The 23,339-nt window shown below is 42.5% G+C and overlaps 1 protein-coding gene across 12 annotated transcripts in view; it reads left to right on the top strand.

Annotated features, from left to right (window-relative positions):
* Nucleotides 1–20,713, top strand: part of LOC108040809 (ELKS/Rab6-interacting/CAST family member 1) — a 40,159-nt gene extending 19,446 nt beyond the window's left edge. For 5 of the 12 annotated variants that reach the window (XM_017118423.2, XM_017118418.2, XM_017118419.2 and 2 more), the window contains 14 exons: nucleotides 6,164–6,253; nucleotides 6,313–6,558; nucleotides 7,234–7,722; nucleotides 8,068–8,100; nucleotides 9,279–9,395; nucleotides 11,694–11,876; nucleotides 11,983–12,303; nucleotides 12,673–12,861; nucleotides 13,141–14,916; nucleotides 15,210–15,440; nucleotides 15,498–15,940; nucleotides 16,128–16,262; nucleotides 16,332–16,395; nucleotides 16,462–20,713. In XM_017118423.2, the coding sequence (XP_016973912.1) occupies nucleotides 6,164–6,253; nucleotides 6,313–6,558; nucleotides 7,234–7,722; nucleotides 8,068–8,100; nucleotides 9,279–9,395; nucleotides 11,694–11,876; nucleotides 11,983–12,303; nucleotides 12,673–12,861; nucleotides 13,141–14,916; nucleotides 15,210–15,440; nucleotides 15,498–15,940; nucleotides 16,128–16,262; nucleotides 16,332–16,395; nucleotides 16,462–16,497 (4,353 nt within the window). In that variant the 3' untranslated portion in view covers nucleotides 16,498–20,713. Of the gene's footprint in view, nucleotides 1–1,701; nucleotides 3,088–6,163; nucleotides 6,254–6,312; nucleotides 6,559–7,233; nucleotides 7,723–8,067; nucleotides 8,101–9,278; nucleotides 9,396–11,693; nucleotides 11,877–11,982; nucleotides 12,304–12,672; nucleotides 12,862–13,140; nucleotides 14,917–15,209; nucleotides 15,441–15,497; nucleotides 15,941–16,127; nucleotides 16,263–16,331; nucleotides 16,396–16,461 lie in introns of all 12 variants that reach the window. The other 7 variants (XM_017118431.2, XM_017118420.2, XM_017118422.2 and 4 more) reach the window with 7 other exon arrangements.
* Nucleotides 20,714–23,339: the final 2,626 nt, after the last annotated feature.

Raw genomic sequence — 23,339 nt, 5'->3', positions numbered from 1 at the left:
TGTATGATATATTACTTTTTGGTTTTTGTAAATATCGAACTTACTAACTAATCTTACGAACGTTGACCGGATCCACTCGAAATCGAAACCGAAATCGAACTCAAACTCTCACACAACACGCAATGCAACAACAACAGCAACAACACTTTCTTCATGATGGGTTCCACTCGCACACTCACACTCACACACAGTTCCGACCCTCTCTCACCAACACACCTACACTGAAAGAAAAACACTTTTTACCAAGAAAGGCTAAATAAAAGAAAAGATACTTTGCTCTGTCTGACACACACAACTTGCGTTCTTTCCAACTCTCTAAGTCTCTATGTAACCGTCTCTCTCTAAAACTCAATCTCCAAACTCTGACTGTCTCTTTCACACACACTCTCTCTCTATCTCTCTCTCTCGCTCACTGTCTGTCTAAACAACTATATGAATATATATTTTGTTTGTTTTCTCCAACACACCGAACCAAATTATTTAACAAATATACTTTTGCACGTTATTTCTATAATGCATCTGAACTATATATTGTTATACGAATATTTATGTTTCTTTTCTGCGTACAAACAAAATACTGAAAGCAAATTGTACAAAAAATACCGAATACCGATACCCAAAAATATACCTGAGAAATACGAAATCAGAATCCGAGTTGCATTTGTATGCCACGTTGATCATACGAAAACCAAGTCAAATACAGCAACAAAAGAGAAGCATCGACACACATACACACATACATTAACAAACACACACTTACAGGTACACATACACACATTCAGTTACAAAGATACAGCCATCCACACATAAATAGATACAAAAACCAGCGACATCCTCGTGGCTGTCAACCAAGTGACACACATTTCATGTTGCGCCTCCTCTCCGCCCCCCAAAACCTAAACCACACCCCCTTTCTCTTACACACACACTTAGACATTAAACACACACACACACAACTACGTCCAACCCCCCACCCCCGCCCTTGTTGAACTTTTTTTGGGTGCCAACAAGAGCCGTTGAAAGTGTCTCAGAACTAACTATATAACTAACCATATAAAGCCAAACGAAAGTTAACCAATGGAAAAAACGAAAAAAAAGAGAACCAAACAGTACCGAAAAATCATAACTCATAATCAACAAATCTCATACTATTACAAAACCCTATTGTAAATTAAGCGCAAAAAGTGTAAAGTCGAACAAAAGAAACAAACCTGAAGAACTTGTAGAAAAACAACAAAAATAATGATAACAAGAACTAAGCAAATTAATCACGTTTCAAAATATACATATATATGGGGCCAGAATAGTCCGTAAGTGTTTCGGTTAAAAATCGCATTTCGTAATGTTAAATGTAAGCCATAACCACCTCTATATATATATATATATGTACATATATAGATAGCTAATGTTTGTTAAGCCACGATCATGATCATGAAAGCAAAGGCCAAAGCTGCCAAAAGCTGTGTTGTGAGCGAAACCGCATCGAAGCCGGAAAATCGAATCAGTTAACAGATAACACCAGACCTAACCAACCAATAACAACAACAACAACAACAGACCCAAGAGAGCTCTCTATATAGACACCACAGATAACAGATATCAAAATACCAGAAACCGACCAAAAACCCAAAAAAAAACAACCAGTCAGTCAGTCAGTCACAGCAGTTACAGCAACCAACCATTTGAAATCGCCCGTTTCAGATGTACAATAACTACACGGGCGCCAGCGGAAGCAGCCCCCCATTGCCGGACATTATTGGGCAGTACTACGGGCCGGGATCCCTGGGTCCGGGAACTCTGGGTCCGGGTCCCCTGTCCTACGGATCGGGCAATGGTTACGGCCCCCCCGTCGGCGGCTACGACCTGTACGGCCCATCGACCTCCTCATCGGCGGCAGTCGGGGGTTACGGACTGTACGATCCGCAGATATACGGTCCCTGCCAGACCTCGCCGATCCGAAGGAGGCGCTATAGCATCGCTGGCCTGCCCTCGGCCACCATGTACAATGATGTCTACGGCTATCCGGCACCACCGTTGCAACAGACCAGCTCCTCGAATATCGTTAACCTGCTGAACGAGGCACACAAGTCGATATCGCGCAGCTCGCAGATCCTCAATCTCACCAATCAGGCCCGCCAATTGGGCCAGCTGGTGACCACGCCCCTGGGCACCGGAGTGGGCATGGGCCTGGGCCGAGTGGTGTCCAGCTATCCGACCCTGCATCCGGGTGACACCTCACCGCCCTACCTCAACGACAACCTAATGCAGATGTCCACGAGCTTCTCCTCGCAGCCGAACATGTACTTCCAGCCGCAGGCGCAGGTGCCGCAAGTGCTGCCCACGCAACTGTCAGCGGCCCAGAGTGCCGCTGCGGCGGCGGCAAGACTCCGGCCGGCCTACTCGGTGACGAACCTGGTGTCCAGCTACCCGACCACGAACGCGGCGGCGACGGGCTATGGCTGCAAGTACGGGGGCTACGGGAATCCCTACCAGAGCGATCTGGGCTACGGCAATCCCTTGGCCCCCTTCCAGCAGCGCCAGCTGATGGCCCACCAGTCGCTGCACGCCTCCAATCCCGCCATATCGCAGTACTACCAGAATCAGGGAACGGGATCGGGATCGGCTGCGGCACTGGCCTACAATCTGCAGCAACAGTTTGCGGGGACGCAGCACTACGGAGGAGGAGCACAGGGACCGCCGTTGGGACACTCGCACATCCAGGCGTCGGTGCAGCAGCAGATGCATCCGCAGTACCAGTACCATGTGCATCAGCATCAGAATCACCTGCAGACACATCCATTGGCGGCATTGGCCAATACGAGCGGGCCATTTGGTGGAACGTTGGCCAGTAGTGCCAGGGATTATGTGGACGGACTGCATCATGCGGCCCACTCACATACGCATCCGCATCAGCATCCGCATACGCATCCGCACCACTCCTCGCATCATTCGCATCACACGGCATATCCGCACTCGCATTCGCACCATCAGCAGCAGCAGCCGCATCAAGCCCACCATCACCACCATCTGCCATACTCGAAACTAGACTTAGATTACCCGAAACTGCCGCAAGAGCATAAGCGACAAGTAAGTTTTAAATTTGACGTAGACACGCTATCCCTAGACTCCTAAAGAAATCCCCATTCACCCCGAAATCTGACCACCCCCAACATCGAAATTCAACTCGCCACCATCGAATATGATCATCAATCAGCATTAGCATCAGCATCATCTGTATCCTATGATAACAATCAGAGAACGATCGATCGAACGAACGAACCCAATTGGAAGGTCAGAGCGTCTATGTATGGATATACCATGGGTATGGGTATGGGCATAGGTATACCCAATATCCAATATCCAATACCAGATACCCAATCCTATATAGACGGCTGGCCGATCTGCATTTAACGCTTTCCTCTGCATCAACCAGTTCTCGCGTAGGGAGAAGATAAGACACCAAGTATTATACATACAATATACAACATATATGATAATAATGTGGAATACTCTTAGTAGATCTAGGCTAAGAAAAGTTCGCAATGGAGTGTGGAGAGGGAGAACTATTGTTTCATGTGCCATTTTAAAGTAGCAACAGTAAAAGCGAAACAAAAGAAAAAGCAAGAATACTTTAAAGTTACTTCGATTTTCGGTTAAACATTTTCGTTCTTTGCATAGAGCACTCAGGGCATAAAGAAAACCGAAAGCCGGATTTCGGCTGAGAATTCGAATTGTTGTGGATGTTTTTTTTTTGAAAATTGTAGAACCTTGCTCTTGACTCTCAAAGATAAAAGACTGTATATAAAACTAAATGAGATTTACTCACTAATAACAACAATTTATATATACACAAGAAGAGAAATGCGAAATGAAATAACATTTACTTTAAACTTGTCTCGCCTGTGAAAGTTGCAAGTTTTGCGAGCTGACAAAACGCAAAAAACAAAAAAACGAAAAAAGGAAAAAAACCAAAAAAGAAGCTTAAAATTTTATTAAATCAAAACCTATAGAGTAACTCGTACTTAGTATGAACATTCGACAACTTAGCCAATTGTTAGTGCAGCACAGACACACACTCTATCTATATCTAAGCGTAAACGAATAAGTAACGAGCCCTTGCATGGTCATAGTAATTCCACGCCATCAAGGACCTCCTATACCCAACCTACTAACTACCTACTAACTAGCCAGGAGCCTAACCCAATTATAACCTTCTCTCTCGCATTAGTGGGCATAAGTTGCATAGAGCCATTATTTACATAACTTAACCTTCTTCCGCCTCCTCTTTGTAACACTAAGTTTTAACTCTCCCAAACAAAGCCTTCCCCAGCAAAAGCAAATGCAAGAGTTATAAACAAACCAGCGTGTGATTAGCAATGAAGGTCAATTATGAACGAAAACATGGAAATTTATATGTGCAATCTAGAGCCGAATAGGTGGCGATCAAATCGAAACGAATCGAATAGAATCGAATCGCATCGGTTTCGAACTGGTTGAATTAGTTTTTGTGTGTCTGAGACATTAAGCAAAGTGAAACGAAGAAGCATTCAAAATGTGTCTATGCGAATATTGTATTGTATTATTATGTATTCGACTCAACTAGTGTTTGTATTTCGTATTCGAAGAAGCGCTTTATACACTCAAAAAAATCGGTAGGCATCGATAAGTATACAAAATATATAGAATGCTAATCCATTGAACCTCTGGCAAACATTTTGTTCTATTTCATGCCCAAAAGAAACCAAAATTGATTCGAAATTCACAATGAATGCATGCTAAACTACAGAATACTTTTGAGTAGTAAATCTATCTTTTAGTCGGACTATCGATTATTACGTGCTAACTTGTTTTTTGTGCTTGAAAAAAATTGAAAATTTATGCATAGATATTTCTCAAAGAAAGTAAAAATTCTTGTTAAAGTAGTGGTTAAATATATACTAGATGAATCGATACGGAGAGAAGTGAATCTGGAGTTACTTTAATTTTGCCTAGTCGTAGTTGGTAGTTCGAGAACCCCTAAAATATGCAGCAATCGTAAAACAAAAACAGAAATTGTGTTCATAGATAAACTCTTTTTCAATTGTTTATATATACACATATATAGAAATATATGTACGTCAGTGAATGTGAGCGTAACCGAAAGATAAAAAGCTTATCACTAGCCAATTCGAAAGACAGCACTTCTGTGCGAGCGTGTGAATAGATAAGTAGATACAAAGATACTATCCACTAGCTTTTCCTACTTCTGTTCTTGTTGCTCAGCCAAACTTGATTCTCCTCTTCGACTCAGTTTGATTTGTATAACCTTTTTCTACAAGACGACGAACAGAACAAGAAACGAGGCATTTGAATATTGATATAAGATATACACATTATACATAACTCTCTATATACTTGTATTGTATTTGAATAATTATGGTTAATATTCTGATTATACGCATATACATTTATGATCCCACGGGATTTACTATTTATACAATGATTTAACTGTAAACCTAATTAAGATTGCATTCAGACTTAATTCCGACAAGCAAGAATATTCTCGAAATCTGTTAAACTTAACTTAAGCTGTAAGCATTATAAAATGGAAACTTTTCGAAAGCAAACAATAAAATTACATACGAAAACCGAACGTCAAATATCGTTCCGAAAAAGAAACCCAACTAGTTAACTAGTTCAAAACACCCCCTCTCCGAACCCGAAAAAAAGAAAACCATCAGACATACACCAAAACAGACCACGCCCAAACACCCCCCACCCACCCACACGATAATACCGAAAAGGACACCCAACGAGGGCGGTTAGGATACGATAACGAGTACCAAACTAAACCAATATGTTGGGGAATTGGGGGGCCCAAGACATTCTCCATCCACCAACTCTCATCCTCTACAAAGCGTAAGCTCGCTGTCCGCACCTCTTAATCGCTCATTTCACACTCAGTTGCAACAGCAAATGATACTTTGAGACAACAAGCAGACCAAGAACACCAACCACCACGTATCTGTAGTCCTGGCTAAGGATCAGTCCCCGGCCCAGGCAACCCCATGTGTGGCAACACTTTCTGATCTAATGTTATCTGTACTTGTTCCTTTCCAACCACCCAAAAAAAAAAAAAAAATCATACCACCCCGACTCCCAAACCAACCGTATCGAACCCCAGCTGGACGAATTCCGTCTTGAAATACAGAGAAGGGATCAAGAGATCCTGGCGATGGCGGCCAAAATGAAAACCCTAGAGGAGCAGCATCAGGTAAATTGAAACGCTCGCGCCCAAGTTTGTCGTTTGCACAGTAAAGTAATTCCCGTCAGGACTACCAGCGGCACATAGCGGTGCTCAAGGAGTCGCTATGTGCCAAAGAGGAGCACTACAACATGCTGCAGACGGACGTCGAGGAGATGCGCGCCCGCCTCGAGGAGAAGAACCGCCTGATCGAGAAGAAGACCCAGGGCACGCTGCAGACGGTCCAGGAGCGCAATCGCCTCACTAGCGAGCTCACCGAGCTTAAGGACCATATGGACATCAAGGACCGCAAAATCAGCGTTCTGCAGCGCAAGGTTAGACTGCCTACCCCCAATCCCTCCCAGATCCTGAAAAATTAGTTGCTCATGTAGAATATTGACAAAGTGCAACTAGGGGAGTTTGTACTAAGAAGTATTATTTTCTTAAATATTTATTTAAATCTGGTCCTGAATAACAGCTAAAGGTTTTTGTCTATTTATTTTTAAAAATGGTAGTTACACATTTTTACTTTGGGTGTTTAGGTGTTTAAAAACAGACAGTAAAATTGTTATTCTAAGAATACATCAGAATGAGAAATCAATAATGTTTGATTATATTAAAATTACAAAAAGCTTGGGCAGAATAAGAGCAACACATTTTATTTTACAAAGACTAAAAATGTATAACAAAATTATAAGTTTGGGTAATGTCAAGGTTCCTAATCTGAAAAGGTTTCTTAAAAATATCTAACGATCTTTAAGCACTTAAAAATATACTTTTGTACTTTTTAATAGAACATAATTTTAATGGGTCAATAAAAATAGTAATGTCGGATCTCACCAGTATCTTAAATTTCTAAAGTTTACCGAAAAACCACTTTATGAAATTCTAAGTTCAGGTTTAAGGCAGCTTTATAGACACATGTACTTACGTTGAGCTTAGGACATCATTGGGCAGTCGTTTTTCTGGGTGCCAGCTCCTCAATCCCTGTCCCCGCTCTCTTTCACCAGATCGAGAACCTGGAGGACCTGCTGAAGGAGAAGGACAACCAGGTGGACATGGCGCGAGCCCGTCTGTCGGCCATGCAGGCCCACCACAGCAGCTCCGAGGGCGCCCTGACCAGCTTGGAGGAGGCCATCGGCGACAAGGAGAAGCAGATGGCCCAGCTGCGGGATCAGCGCGACCGCGCCGAGCACGAGAAGCAAGAGGAGCGGGATCTCCACGAGCGCGAGGTGGCCGACTACAAGATCAAGCTGCGGGCCGCCGAGAGCGAGGTGGAGAAGCTGCAGACGCGACTGGAGCGGGCGGTCACCGAGCGGGAGCGGCTGGAGATCAAGCTGGAGGCCTCGCAGAGTGAACTGGGCAAGTCCAAGGCCGAGCTGGAGAAGGCCACCTGCGAAATGGGACGGAGCAGCGCCGACTGGGAGTCCACCAAGCAGAGGATCGCCCGCCTGGAACTGGAGAACGAGCGGCTGAAACACGATCTGGAACGTTCGCAGGTACTCGTGCATTATGACCAGTTCCCCCGACTTAACCCAATAACTATTACTTATTATCAGTCTATTCGTATGTATGTTTGCGCTGTGTACATATAATCGAGAGACTTGCATACATACTGCTATCGATAATCTATGAACCCATATGCATACACATATCTATGTGCTATCTGTATCTACATCTATATCTATATATATATATCTGTATCTGAATATGTATTTACATGTACACATTACGCATCCCAACTACCTAACAACAACTACAACAATAATAATAATAACTACAACATCAACCAATCAACCTAAAAATAAAAATAAAAAAACTCACTCAATAAAAACCAAATATAGATGCAGCTAGAAGAACAGACCACACTACACAAAGTAAGCCCAAAAATCCGAATTCCAAACTTCCAATTACCAACTAGATTGCATAATATCGAAAGTCGTAGTTTTCGAGTAAAGTAGTTTGAAATCTTATCAGTAATTATAAAAATGTGAAAAGTATTCACCCTAGAATATAAATGTTGAGGTTAAAGTAGTTTGAGTTCTAATCAAAGTTCATAAAACTGTATTGTCCTTAGAATATTATTGGTATTTATTTTGAGAATTTAACTTATCGATAATGTTTTTATAAAGATAATATAAATCATAATGTTGAACATACTAATTAGTCTTAATCGAAAACATGTCGAATATCGCTATTATGCAAAAACGCACCTTTTATGTATCGCAAAACCATATATCCATTGTATATCGATGTAACCAGCACTCGTTACTATCCAGAACACGTAATATTTTGTTTGCCTGCCCTCAACTGAACTCTCATTCGCCATTTAGAGCCAGCAGGCTGAAGTCTTACTTAGCCAACCAAGCAACCAAGCAAACCACCACCCACCACCAACGATTTCAGATCCGATAAAGCCCTGACATATTGCGCACTTAGATACTTAGACAGGATTAGCAGCACTCGCCTAGTTGGGTTTTGATTTAATCGCTGTGCAGACAACCGAAGGTGTGAATGAGTTGAATTGCCGCCGAACATGCATACATACGTATAACCCTAAGATTAAGATATAAAACTATGTTCGTATCGTACTCTTGCAGAATGTACAAAAGTTAATGTTCGAAACGGGCAAGATATCGGTAAGTCGGCCAAAGCCGCTGACCCAGCCTAGTCCACAAAACGCAATAGCAGCCTAGTTCTTTCTAGACCCAAAAACAAAAAAATGCTCACGCCATTCGAATATAAATCGAATTTAGAGAACCAAGCGTCAAATGCACCCAAAGCACAGCGAAATATCTGTCCAAATCCAAGCAAAAAAAAAAAGAAAATACCAAACTTTCATTAATTCATTCACAGCTTCATGGATTGGATCCATTGTAAACAGCTTGCCTGCTGGACTCATCCATACATCAAACGTATTCGAGAACATCTTTATGAACACATTTGCTAATGCCTTAAACTGCTTTCGATTGTTGTTTTGCACTTGTTATCCTAACTATACCCACTATTTTCGAGGACAATCAACTAATTTGAATGTTTCCCGTTTCGCCGAAAGACAACGTTTGGCAGGACCACGATGACCACGTCCCAGGAGCTGGATCGAGCCCAGGAAAGGGCCGACAAGGCCTCGGCCGAATTGCGAAGGACCCAGGCCGAGCTGAGAGTCACACAGGTATGGTCCAAACACTCACCCATTTGCCTGCGAACCGAGACAGCCATATACATATATCGATATGCATATCTGAATGCTCTTTTAGTTTAGCCTTACATATATTATTTACGTATACTTTACTGTATAAATCGAACTCCGAATCGCAATTGCAAGTGCAATTCTCATATACAACTATTCTGTGTGTGTATATAACTATACTATATATAAATATAAATCGTAAATCGGTGTGCGTGTGCTTTGTTGATGGACCAAACTTTCGCCTGGCAATGAGGAGATCTCTTCACACCCACACAGAACACAATCGAGCGAGGGACCCCACCCACCTGTCTATAACTTTCTCTGCTGCAACATGCCATCCCAACTACACACAATACCAAACCCGAGCACTTGCTATGGCCAAAACACGGGGCTAGGGATAAAGTTGTTCAACTCGATTTAATCTACTTTTATTTTTTTTGCTTCTTTCGTAACTTTAACGTAATCCGTAACCGTAAATGTAAACGTAGTAAACTGTAAATGTTCAATTTATTGCGAATACCACCGTTGAGACAATGTATACTAAAACCAAACTCTATCTAAACCGTTGTGCTTACATTCATTCTCTATATATAGGGCGAAACTGAAAAACGTTTTGTGAGTAAAACCGCTTCCAAACAATCAATCAATCAAACAAGTTTTTAGTAACGCAACTAACCGTAATTGAATTCGATTGCAAACTTGAACTGCATCTGACTATGCCAAAGTAATCCAAAGAATACCCAAAAAAAAAGCTAGTTGCAATCTGTCACTTGTTCAATTTAATGTAACTTGCATTGCCTGAAGTACTAACATAGCCATACCAGCATATACATACCCATACACACATGCCTATAAATATAGCATAAACATACAGCAACATACATCGATTGACCTTGTACGATATAATGCCTCGAGCTCATCTGCCACACTTCCGGTATTTTATGAAAACCCGAGAAAAAACACAAAATGAAACCTGCCCCCAAAACCGGATGAAAGCAAAGTATGACAAAGTATCCTTCGAGCAGCTCAGCTTTTGGAGCATTTTCCTATGGACTTTCACCAACACACAGACACGAAGTAAAACGACAGAAGGAAGCGGAAAGCTGCTTATATTCCTAGTTAATTGACTCAACTGCTCACTCGCTCTCACAAAAACATTGACGCCCACACATCCGCTAGCATTTCAAACGCACACTTTGCCTTACTTTGCTCTCGCACTTTCTCTAATTTCCCCTAATTTTCCTCTTGCACTAATGAGCCATCTGTGGTTGTCTACTTCATCGCGAACTCATTCTTAAATGCCCGCCATGTGTTGAACCAGTATTTCCATGTCCGTCTGTTCCATGTCATTATTCCTTTCACTTTAACCATTCCATAATAGTATTGCGTTTTCCAAATTCGATTAAAGTGTTTTGTAAACTATTCAACAATTACATTTTGTAGAATTTTTCTCTTTCATTTTCCGTCCGTGTGTTTCCAAACGAATTCCTGGCTTTTTCCTTGTCATTCATATGTTTACGTAAGGAGTTAGTTTTTAAATAAATATGCAAGTTTTTACAACAATCACAATTATTCTACTTTCCTGTTCCTATAATGCCTTTAAAAAACTTTTAAAAATACATTTCCTTAAATCTTAAGCTAATATCAAAATCTTCCTTAAGATAATATCATCTTTTTGCCATAAACTATATAGGCAATCTTTTACTTCCTTAAAAACTACTTCCATAAAAAGCTGAGCCTTTTAAGTACTTTTCGTTAAATCTTAAACTAATATAAAAATCTTCCTTAAGATTCCAACTTTTTCCTATAAACTAAATACGCAATCTTTTACTTCCTTGAAAACCACATCCTTTAAAAGCTGTGTTCTCCACACCATCCACCTTTCTCTTGATTTTCTCGATTCCTGCGCTATATCTCTCTCAATGTCAACCGCTCGCAGCATAAATCGCTATCTATCGCTCGCTAGACGTTGTGATCGTGTTCGTAATCGTTATCGTAATTTAAGTACTATTTGTCGTTATATTTGTCGTTTGTCACCTTAATCCTCTGTTTCGTGTCTACTAATCAGTCAGACATTCAGTCAGTCAGTCAGTCAGTCAGTCGAATCAGTCATTTAAGAACCTTTGTCCCACATAATGGCCTGTAAATAATATCCGTTATCCAACATCCACTCTACCCCTACCGACAACATGATAAACCCTTCGATCCCCTACGATCGATTGATAACGTAAATCCGACCGAAAAACCTGAAACCTGAAACCGAAACCAAAACTAAAACAGTCGGATGCGGAAAGGGCACGTGAGGAGGCGGCCGCCCTGCAGGAGAAGCTGGAGAAGAGCCAGGGCGAGGTGTACCGGCTCAAGGCGAAACTGGAGAATGCCCAGGGCGAGCAGGAGAGTCTGCGCCAGGAGCTGGAGAAGGCGCAGAGCGGTGTCTCGCGCATCCACGCCGACCGAGATCGGGTAGGCAAAAAAAAACCGTTTAGCAATAGCTAAGCATCCAACCCAAAAAAAAACCCCACAACCACCCAACCATCCTCACTCACCCCAACCACAATCCGTTGCACAGGCCTTCTCCGAGGTGGAAAAGATCAAGGAGGAGATGGAGCGCACCCAGGCCACGTTGGGCAAGTCGCAGCTGCAGCACGAGAAGCTGCAGAACTCGCTGGACAAGGCCCAGAACGAGGTCGATCATCTGCAGGACAAGCTGGACAAGGCGAGCACGGAGAACCGACGTCTGGTTTTGGAGAAGGAGAAGCTCACCTACGACTACGACAACCTGCAGTCGCAATTGGACAAGGCACTGGGCCAAGCAGCCAGGATGCAGAAGGAGCGAGAGACACTCTCCCTGGACACGGATCGCATACGCGAGAAGCTGGAAAAGACGCAGGTATGCCCGGGTCCCAGTCCCAGCCCCCCAAATGAACCACCCACACTCTAAACCACACACCCACACCCATCTTCGAAGAGACTAGCTAACCGAAAATCTGTGACTGTAAACGTAACTGTGTTGTGCTAACCCCCAGAGATAGACTATTAACCAACTAACACCTATTAAACATGCCACTGAAACCTCGCTTAGATCGATGTGATTGCTATTGCTTAAACCCCAATAAACCCCTAACCTCTAACCCGCCTTGTACATAACTATAACTATTTATCCCTAACATATATCTCTACGTATGCGAAACTATCTTTCGACTGTCACAACCCACATCACTCACAATAAAAAAAAAAACACACAACTACGAAATACCAGGTGCAACTGGGTCGCATCCAGAAGGAGCGGGATCAATTCTCCGACGAGCTGGAGACGCTCAAGGAGCGCTCGGAATCGGCGCAGACCCTCCTGATGAAGGCCGCCCGCGATCGGGAGGCGATGCAAACGGATCTGGAGGTCCTCAAGGAGCGCTACGAGAAGTCGCACGCCATTCAGCAGAAACTCCAGGTAATTGACACCCAACTGCCCCCCAACTTCCCCATCAGCGAACGCAAATTCTTCAGGTATCCTCGTCGAGCAAAACTAAAACCCAAAACAATTGGCCATCACCCCTACTAAACTCTATACTAAACTACATTGTCTGTACTGCATATTGTTTGAAAAACCGCATGAGAACTGAACTGAAAAAAAACCAGAAAAATTGGCTGTTTGTGTAAATCAGTAGCTAAACTCCATTGCAAGCTGGAAACACTTTATGTAACCCTCTGTACCACAACTTACTTGCAGATGGAGCGCGACGATGCTGTCACCGAGGTGGAGATCCTCAAGGAGAAGCTGGACAAGGCGCTGTATGCCAGCCAGAAGCTGATCGACGAGAAGGACACCTCCAACAAGGAGTTCGAGAAGATGCTGGAGAAGTACGATCGAGCCCAGAACGAGATATATCGCCTGCAGTCGCGTTGCGATACAGCCGAGGCGGATCGCGCCCGCTTGGAGGTGGAGGCGGAACGATCCGGTTTGGCAGCCGGCAAGGCTCGCGAGGATCTGCGTAAGCTGCAGGACGAGAGCACCCGGCTGCAGGAGGCCTGCGATCGGGCGGCGCTCCAGCTGAGCCGCGCCAAGGAGTGCGAGGATAATGCGCGCAGCGAGCTGGAGCACAGTCGCGATCGCTTCGACAAGCTGCAAACGGACATCCGGCGGGCCCAGGGCGAGAAGGATCACTTCCAGTCGGAGCTGGAGCGGGTCACCTACGAACTGGAGCGGGCCCATGCCGCCCAGACCAAGGCCGGTGCCAGTGTGGAGGCGGCCAAGGAGGAGGCCGCCCACTATGCCGTGGAGCTGGAGAAGATGCGCGATCGCTACGAGAAGAGTCAGGTGGAGCTGCGCAAGCTCCAGGACACGGACACCTTTGGCCGGGAGACGCGACGCCTCAAGGAGGAGAACGAGCGGCTGCGCGAGAAGCTGGACAAGACGCTCATGGAACTGGAGACCATACGCGGCAAGTCGCAGTACGAGTCGGAGTCGTTCGAGAAGTACAAGGACAAGTACGAGAAGATCGAGAACGAGGTGCAGAACATGGAGTCGAAGCTGCACGAGACCAGTCTGCAGCTGGAACTATCCAAGGGCGAGGTGGCCAAGATGCTGGCCAACCAGGACAAGCAGCGATCCGAGCTGGAGCGGGCCCACATCGAGCGGGAGAAGGCACGGGACAAGCACGAGAAACTGCTGAAGGAGGTCGATCGTTTGCGCCTGCAACAGTCCTCGGTGAGCCCCGGCGATCCGGTCCGAGCGTCGACGTCCTCCTCATCCGCTCTGTCCGCTGGCGAGCGGCAGGAGATCGACCGCCTGCGGGATCGCCTCGAAAAGGCGCTGCAGTCGCGCGACGCCACCGAGCTGGAGGCCGGTCGCTTGGCCAAGGAACTGGAGAAGGCGCAAATGCATCTGGCCAAGCAGCAGGAGAACACCGAGTCCACGCGCATCGAGTTCGAGCGCATGGGCGCCGAGTTGGGTCGCCTCCACGATCGCCTCGAAAAGGCCGAGGCCGAGCGTGAGTCCCTGCGTCAGTCCAGTCGAAATGCCGGAGGAGCCGCCGGTGGTGCCCCCCATCCGCAGCTGGAGAAGCATGTCCAGAAGCTCGAGTCGGATGTCAAGCAATTGGCCGTGGAGCGGGAACAGTTGGTGCTGCAGCTGGAGAAGAGCCAGGAGATCCTCATGAACTTCCAGAAGGAGCTGCAGAGCGCCGAGGCGGAGCTGCAGAAGACGCGCGAGGAGAACCGCAAGCTGCGCAACGGCCACCAGGTGCCGCCTCCCGCCGCCCAGCCCGCCGGAGCCTCACCCGCCGAGATCCAGGCCATGCAGAAGGAGATCCAGGCGCTGCAACAGAAGCTCCAGGAGTCGGAGCGCGCCCTGGCCGCCGCCGGACCCCAACAGGCCCAGGCAGCGGCGGCGGCAGCGGGAGCGAGTCGCGAGGAGATCGAGCAGTGGCGCAAGGTCATCGAGCAGGAGAAGGGACGCGCCGACATGGCCGACAAGGCCGCCCAGGAGATGCACAAGCGCATTCAGGTGAGGATTGGTGTGGATGTGCCCAGCCTACTGCAGGTCAAATTCAGCACAAAACGGCTTTTGTCTTTAACACAACTTAACAACTTTCTAACACATTTAAAATCACTTATTTCAACACATTTTTTATGTCAATATGTAAGTATTTAACATTATCATTTGGTAGTTAGATCATTATGGGTTCTGTGTTTACAATTACTTTTGAATGAATTCTTATTAAAGTTTGGACAAAAACTTTTGTAAAACTAAAGCGTAGACATGACTAATTAATATTCGCTTGGCTTTTACCCGCTTAGCTTATGGACCAACACATCAAGGATCAGCACGCCCAGATGCAGAAAATGCAGCAGCAGATGCAACAACAGCACCAGCAGGCGGCGCAGCAGCAACAATCCGCAGCAAGTGCCGGCGGAGCGGACGCCAAGGAAATGGAGAAGGTCAAGGGCGAGCTGCAGGCGGCCTGCACCGAGCGGGATCGCTTCCAGCAGCAACTGGAACTCCTGGTCACAGAGCTGGAGAAGAGCAAGGTGGTTTAACTGCTTAACAAAGTAGAGAGTGTGTATAACCAAAAGTATCTTTCCCAGATGTCCAACCAAGAGCAGGCCAAACAGCTTCAAACAGCACAGCAACAAGTGCAGCAACTGCAACAGCAGGTGCAACAGTTGCAGCAGCAGATGCAACAACTGCAGCAGGCTGCCAGTGCGGGAGCAGGCGCCACCGACGTGCAGCGCCAGCAGTTGGAGCAGCAACAGAAGCAGCTGGAGGAGGTGCGCAAGCAGATCGACAACCAGGCCAAGGCCACCGAGGGCGAACGCAAGATCATCGACGAGCAGCGCAAGCAGATCGACGCCAAGCGCAAGGACATCGAGGACAAGGAGAAGAAGATGTCCGAGTTCGACGTCCAACTACGCAAACGCAAGGAGCAAATGGACCAGCTGGAGAAGTCGCTCCAGACGCAAGGAGGCGGCGCGGCGGCTGCCGGCGAGCTTAACAAGAAGCTCATGGACACTCAGCGACAGTTGGAAGCGTAAGTTTAAAAACGCACTACAAAAGATTATTATTATTGGCGCCCCTGGGTAGATACACGTAACATAAATATTACATTGCATACCCTTTAGTTTTTTTGAGTTTAAGAGTGCCTAAACTAGATTTTTAAAGTTGTATACTTAAAGACCTTATAGTAATGATTCTATATGATAATTTTTCCATTTCAGATGCGTCAAGGAGCTGCAAAACACAAAGGAGGAGCACAAGAAGGCGGCAACCGAAACGGAGCGTTTGCTGCAATTGGTACAAATGTCGCAGGAGGAGCAGAATGCCAAGGAGAAGACCATCATGGATTTGCAACAGTAAGTGCAAAGCATACATCCTCCAAGGATCAAAACCTAATGAATTCATTCCGTTCTTACCCTTTCCAGAGCCTTAAAGATCGCTCAAGCCAAAGTCAAACAAGCACAAACGCAGCAACAGCAGCAGCAGGATGTAAGTTCATAGTAACCCAAAGATATTAGGATTTCCCTAAGTACTTTTCTCTTTGTACATTTTTAGGCTGGGCCAGCTGGCTTCTTGAAGAGCTTTTTCTAAACAGTGCCCCCGAAAAACCGAAAAATAAACACACATCTACTGATGCAGATGAGGCAAAAGGAATACACCCGTACTATTTACCCAAAAGCGATAAAGAAAAAACCAAACAGCAAGAAATTACCAAAAGCACTGTCTACTATTTTGTATACTACCGATGCCGATACCAATACCAACTATGCAGTATTTCTACGACTCACACACACATACACTATAAACACAAACACAAACACACACACACACATTTGTAAATGACACCATGTAAATGCAATGCGAAATGCAAATTATTTGATATTTATGTGTATTGTGTAATTAGGTTGCCGCTATACTCAAATTGTGGATGCATTTAAAAGTCAGCTCGTATAGCGTACTTTGTAAACTCTCTTAACTCTCTCTCTAACTCACTAAATCAATCCTTTTTCGAACTCAAACTCGAACTCAACTTAAAGTTTATCGTTAGTCAAGACACCTTCTTAGCCCAATTTCCCCCTTGAGAGCTTTCTGTCCTTCACTTTCTCTCTGTCGGTCGGAGCTGCAGAACGTAGACTACGTGCTCGGGCACTGCATCCCCCTAGTCAATCCGCTACTATTTCCAGTAAGACCCACCCAGCCCCTCATCAGCCATTAGTTTACCCACTGCGCGAATGTGATGAAATCGAAACGGGAAGAAAAGCAAAGGAGTAATTGCATTACAATTGAATAAGCAACTAATTCAGTGCTGCTTTGGACCCAAAGTGCAGCATTTACTTACAATTATCGACGATATATATGCTAGCCTCTGTTATAGTTAGTTAAACATGAACATCAGCCTATCATACACCCACACAATCACACTGTACATAAACATTGGCATCAGACGCAAAACGGAAAAAGTATAGATACAGATACGGATACAATATGTAGAGCAATAAATGATAAACCACAGATAATACAAATATGATATGGATACAAGTACCATATATTAAAAGTATTTATGTACATGTAAATTCTAGTTACATGCATTGCGATTTAAAAATTATATTGCCTAGCCCTTAGCCGTGTACCAAAGAACTATCAATATAGACCCAAAAAGAGAACAGAGAACACTACCTATCATTCGTATCAGCTAATATGGATATTATCGATAAAAATAAACTCGAACATCAACTACAGACAAGTGCAATCTCTATTTTAATTAGTTAAATCTACACGATATCCCCACGTTCCCTAGCCCCTGACAAAATAGATTGAGTCCATTACGCAAGCTTTACCCAAGTCAGCTGTGAATGCGCATTAGTACGAGTACTTATACAGTAGATCGATAGTTCCAATATCACTCCTAAATGTTGCTTTTGGTTTAGATGAAGTGCAGAAATTGTTATTATATCAGACATAGATGACTTATACCCCTATGAGGCATATTTACATAGTTGCAAGTGTGTACAAACTATAGAGTACCATGTTTGACTAGCATGAAATTAGTGTTTTCATTGAGTGCGTTTTTGTTCCCTATTGTTTACTTAGAAGGAAGCACTAATCGGGAAGTGGAAATATTACGTGAGATATCGTAGAACGAAGTATGGAGTTATCACTGCCAGTGTAAGCAAGAATATTGATAGAATGGAAATTTAAGGTTCGTTTAAGTTTAGGGCTTATCATTAGATTATCATTTGACTTTCGGTTACTATAGAAAACCAACCACAAAGACATTCAGCAAAAGACGAAGCAAAAGACACAACACAATCATATCATACAAGCCTATATCATAACCCCAAGAACGAGAGGATAGTAGACCCTAGAGGGAAACTCTTTAGCGCTTTAAATTATCCTCAGATCTTTCAACGCATACTAGAACGAAAAGGGATCGATTATTCAATTGATAGAGTACCCCTCCACCACTTAGGTAATCGATTAACGACCAAGTAAACTACGATATAGCTGCACTCTTTGCTTTGATTTCAGTTGTGCGATCGTTCGATTTGTGTACATAAGTTAGGGTCCTCCTTTTCGCCCCATTCTCTCGCCAAAGAAAGTTCCCCAACAAGTTCCTATACCAGGAGCCTCGGGTTTTACGGTGCAGCTGAAGAGTAGGAAACAATACGAGTTCGCGAGTCAAGTAACAATTAGTAACATCTTCATGCTCGACAGAAGTGTACATAAGTGTCTAGTTATGTAAGCATAACAGAAACTGTATAATATATGAAAGTTTACTATATACGATATAATGTAATCATCAATCTATATGCAGACCATTGAGAACACGAGAACAATTAACTATCGACAAATCAAACCGAACAAACTTCACCGTAGGACACATCACTCTGGCTCCCGAAGCTAAAAACAAATTAAACACCACGTTGACAATACAACCACCCACAAAAAACACCTAAACACTAAAAAACCTTTAAACACAACACATCGACACAATTACGACCCATTAACGATGGATGAAAGCCAACATATCTGCATCAAGATAGCACTAATCTCATCTTAACTGGGGACAAACCAGATATCTATAGGAACCAACATTTTGAAAGCGATTTCCTAACGCTGCCAGTTAATTTCTTGGTCACTTGGTCACTCAGTCACTTTCACCTTTGATCTCGATCTCGATTTCCAGTTATAGAAGATGGAACGTTTGCCTTTAACTACTTAACTTAACTTACCACGTATCGTATTGTTAGCCTAGATAGTCTCAATTACAGCAGCAGCAGCAGTGACGAACAAACTGAGAATAAGAACATGAACTAACGGTATATCTACTTATAGTACTTGCCGTAAACACTTTAATCATATTATCCCCGCCGTCGTGTACCCTACTTACAAATACAAATACAAGTACGAAACTAACGGATAGCAAGGAAAGCTTCGACAACTTTTTCTATACAAATCTAGCGAAAATAACAAATGATAAATCAAATGATAACAAGCGAAACCCAAAATCTCGAATAATGTAATTTAGCAAATTGTAAACTCAATATAGGCACACACACACACACAGACTCTCTAACACAGACCCGAATATCAGGCGAGAAATGATGTCAGATTAAATGAATTTATATGGGAAAGTCTCGATCAAAAGTCGAGCATCACCTATCGATGAATTAACCCCAGTGTGTACTTCTCTGTACATAGACCTATATATATAAATATTTATGACTAGAGCAAAGCATACGATAGATGAATATAGGAATATACGGATACAAAAACATATACATAGCAAATATGGAAAGAGAGCGCAAATTATATAGATACTACAGCATCATCCATCAAAGATCAAGGCCGAAGATCGTAGTCAGAGCAAAAACTTGAATAGAGAGGAGGAGGCAGAGCAGAAGTGTAAACCCCAAGAAACCAAGTCCCCAAACCGAATCCGATACCGAAATATCCGCAGAGAATGAGAAAAACAAACAACAATTTCGTGTAAACATTTTTTTAAAACAAGTTTGGTGATCTACGATATTGGTAATAATTATTGATAAATAAAATAAAATAAAATAAAAGGATATATATATATACACATACATATATTATACAAATATATGAAGTAAAGCCTAGTACTCAGAACGACAAACTTTTTTGGAAAGTGAAAAGGTCTAATTTTGAGACAGTGTGATCAGTCAATAGATTAAAATCACCGATAGTTGAATGGCCACACTGCGCTGCTGTATTTAAATTTTGATTTTGACATTATTTCCATTGAAACTTTGTGACCCAAACAAATTTTGCCGATCTGAGCACTGGACTTTAAGCAGGAGTAGGCAAAAAAGAACGGAAACAAGGGGAGGCATACATAAAGTACGAGTAAATATTTATTATATAATGTTTTTTAAGTAACTTATAGTAAGCCATTATATATACACACATATATATAAATTATACATATATGAAACTACATAAGTTTACAAGGTATATGACAAAAAAAAACAAAACAACAAAAACAAAATTAAGAATCAACCACAACAACAAAGAGCAACATAAAAGGTAAACAACAAAAAAAAACGCAACCGCAGCAACTAAACAAAGTAAACGATTAGAGATGAGGTGGGAAAATATAATAATAATAAAGTAAATAAATTTATTATATACATACATACATAGAAGAATATTACAAATGGGAGAAAGTCGAGCAAAATGAAAGCGAGATGAAAATGATTATTTGAAACATGTTCATTATATATAAATGTCATTACAAATGTTCTTCAAAACTGCCTACCAATAAAATATATTTCAAATAATATCAACCAGTGTCCTGTTTAATTGACTGCCGTTTGGGTTGGGATTATTATTAAGCACTCTGGCCAAGGAGAATTTATTACCTACTTTTAAGGAACTATATTTTCAAAGATAGTTATTGTCTTTTTGAAATTCCCGCTTTCCAACATAGAGCTGCCACGCCGAATCAATAAAGTTCAATGTTCATTAACAATTCTACACAATGTATGTAAGGTAGATATGTCAAGTAGAAATAAAGTAAGCTATATGTATAATAAATGTAAAAAGGTTTGAGCTGCCGCTAACACTATTTATTGTCTATTTTATAAATTGTTTTGAGAATTGTTTTTCTTCTTTTGACTAACTAAGTTTTATAGATAAAATCAATTTATTAATTTGATATTTAATACTCATAAAAATCAGATGTTGTAAGAACAAATGTATCTTTTAACATTGCATTACAAAACGTTCTCTAAGCTATTATTTACTTATTATAAAAGACTAAAACTTTTTAAAACAAGCTAAGATATATTTATTTGAAAGCGTAATAAAAATGTATACTTCGTTAAATGGTAGTTATTTTAATAAACTTCCGTTTCTTATTTTACTAGACCCAGTTTTTATTTACAATTTGTTTTCCCCGTAAAATACAGGTACAATTTTATATCAAGACACAAATTAATTTAAGGCATTTTTTATACAAAGACAACATCAAAGTAAACTACAAATAAGTATTTTTCTCCTTTTATCCACTTGGAAAATGGCCTAAAGCACTTAGAAAATCAATTTTAGACCGCTGAGAATAAAGTTCCAAGTTCCAGGGCAAACTTTTGCCCCTGCACCGCAATGTTTAACATTCTTGTGGGATAAAATATTTGGAATGGATGGCAAAAATTTAATCAGCCCTGGAAGAAAAACATTCATTAAGGCTCCTTTATTTATTTTATCAGCTTGGAACGACAATATGCCCCAAACTCCGCTTTACGAGCCCGCAGTTAGTGGGCGAGATGGTGGTTTTTGGGAGGTATTTTCGGGTGCTTTTCGGGGGGTGGCAAGTGGAGCAGTGACAGCTGCCCTATAAAATATTAAAAGTCGCACATACACATACAAGGAAACGGGCTGCAGAACCTCGTGTGATGTAATCCATATTGCTGGAGCCATGTAACGCAGGAAGGGTACACTATATACGTATACCCCTCTATATATAAAGCACATGACTTTTATGTGTAATGTACATTACATGGCATCATATATTTAGAACGCTTCTGGCCCACCTACAATTGGATTACCAACAACAGGCTCTCGGAAAAAAGGAAAATCGAGGGAAAAGCTCCTTGGGCGCCACACCCACCCACACCCCCGCCCCTTTTTGGCGCATGTGCCGCAGTCGACGCCTCCGTCGCTGCCTCTTTTATCGATTGACCCAATTTGCGGGCATATACTAGTTGGGCGCTTTTTTATCTCACTACCCAAACCTCAACCCCCCTCCCAGTATGTATATAATTTGTATCATCCACCCCCGCACATTCCAATGGTTTCCTTGTCCTTTCAACGTCCTTTCCACACGGGGAAAACACGCTCCAAAGGGCAACTATTTTTACTAAGTTAGTACCTTAGAATAAAACTTGCGTATTAGTGCTAAACTATAGTTCAAGGTTCTTAGAAGACTTGGTTTTTTAACCGAAACCTTACATAGTATTAAGTTGCAAAGGTATTTGTCTTTTAAATATTCATTTAATTATTTTTGAGTTTTAATTACAAAATTTCATTGATTTTAAAAAATGCAGCTTTCAACGTTTTAAAAAAGTTTTAAAATTAAATTAAACGTTTGCAACAAAACATCTTTGACTAAGGGCTGAATACAAAATTTTAAGCTTATCTGGATACTTTCAAACGTGTTTAGTCTAAAAATTTCTCAATCTCTGTATAATACACATAATAGTGCCCCCAATTTATCATCCAGCGGGTTTATCTTTGGTCCGAGTTCCGTCCATAAAACTCCACAAAAGATAAACAAGAAGAACGCCCATTGCAGCGTTTTGGCCTAGAAACCAAAAGAAAAAAAAAGAGAAAACAAAGAACGGAGAATGGAGAACTGGGCAAATAGTAGACTTTTGATCGGGCCACGAAGAAGCGACAACAAAGTGCTTGTTTGATTATGCTGGCCAAGCATAAAAACCAAACGTACATATGCCGCAGATACAAAATACGAAAAAACAAAATACAGATGTACATACACACACGACACGTGTAATTGACCTACTTTCCCCACTCGAAAAAGTGTATCTGTGTGTGAGTTGGCTGTCCAGCTATTTGGATGCCATAGAAAAACGAAAAAAAAAATACAGAAAAAGCGAGTGGAACGAGCAGAAGAGGCGGCTGAAAAGCACAAAACCTAGATAAGATAAACGAAACAAGTACGGGCATTACTCACCGAATGCATACATACAGACTGTTAGAACCCCGATCGTGTGTAATAAACCAGAATTTGAGTAATTAAAGTAGGGAAAATGTAAAAAGTATCTTGCAGATACGAAGTAGTACATACAGAGGAGCTTTTACAGCTAGCAAAGCTCACAGATACGCATTCGCTACAAATAAAATAGTTTGTCGCCCTGTCGCAAGCAACTTTTGTAGCCATGTGGCTGGCG

The sequence above is a fragment of the Drosophila rhopaloa genome, unplaced genomic scaffold, assembly GCF_018152115.1.
Source record: "Drosophila rhopaloa isolate 14029-0021.01 unplaced genomic scaffold, ASM1815211v1 contig_115, whole genome shotgun sequence".
Classification (NCBI taxonomy): Eukaryota; Metazoa; Arthropoda; class Insecta; order Diptera; family Drosophilidae; genus Drosophila; species Drosophila rhopaloa.
Note: the sequence above shows the minus strand (reverse complement) of the source record. Positions and strands in the feature narration are given on the sequence as shown.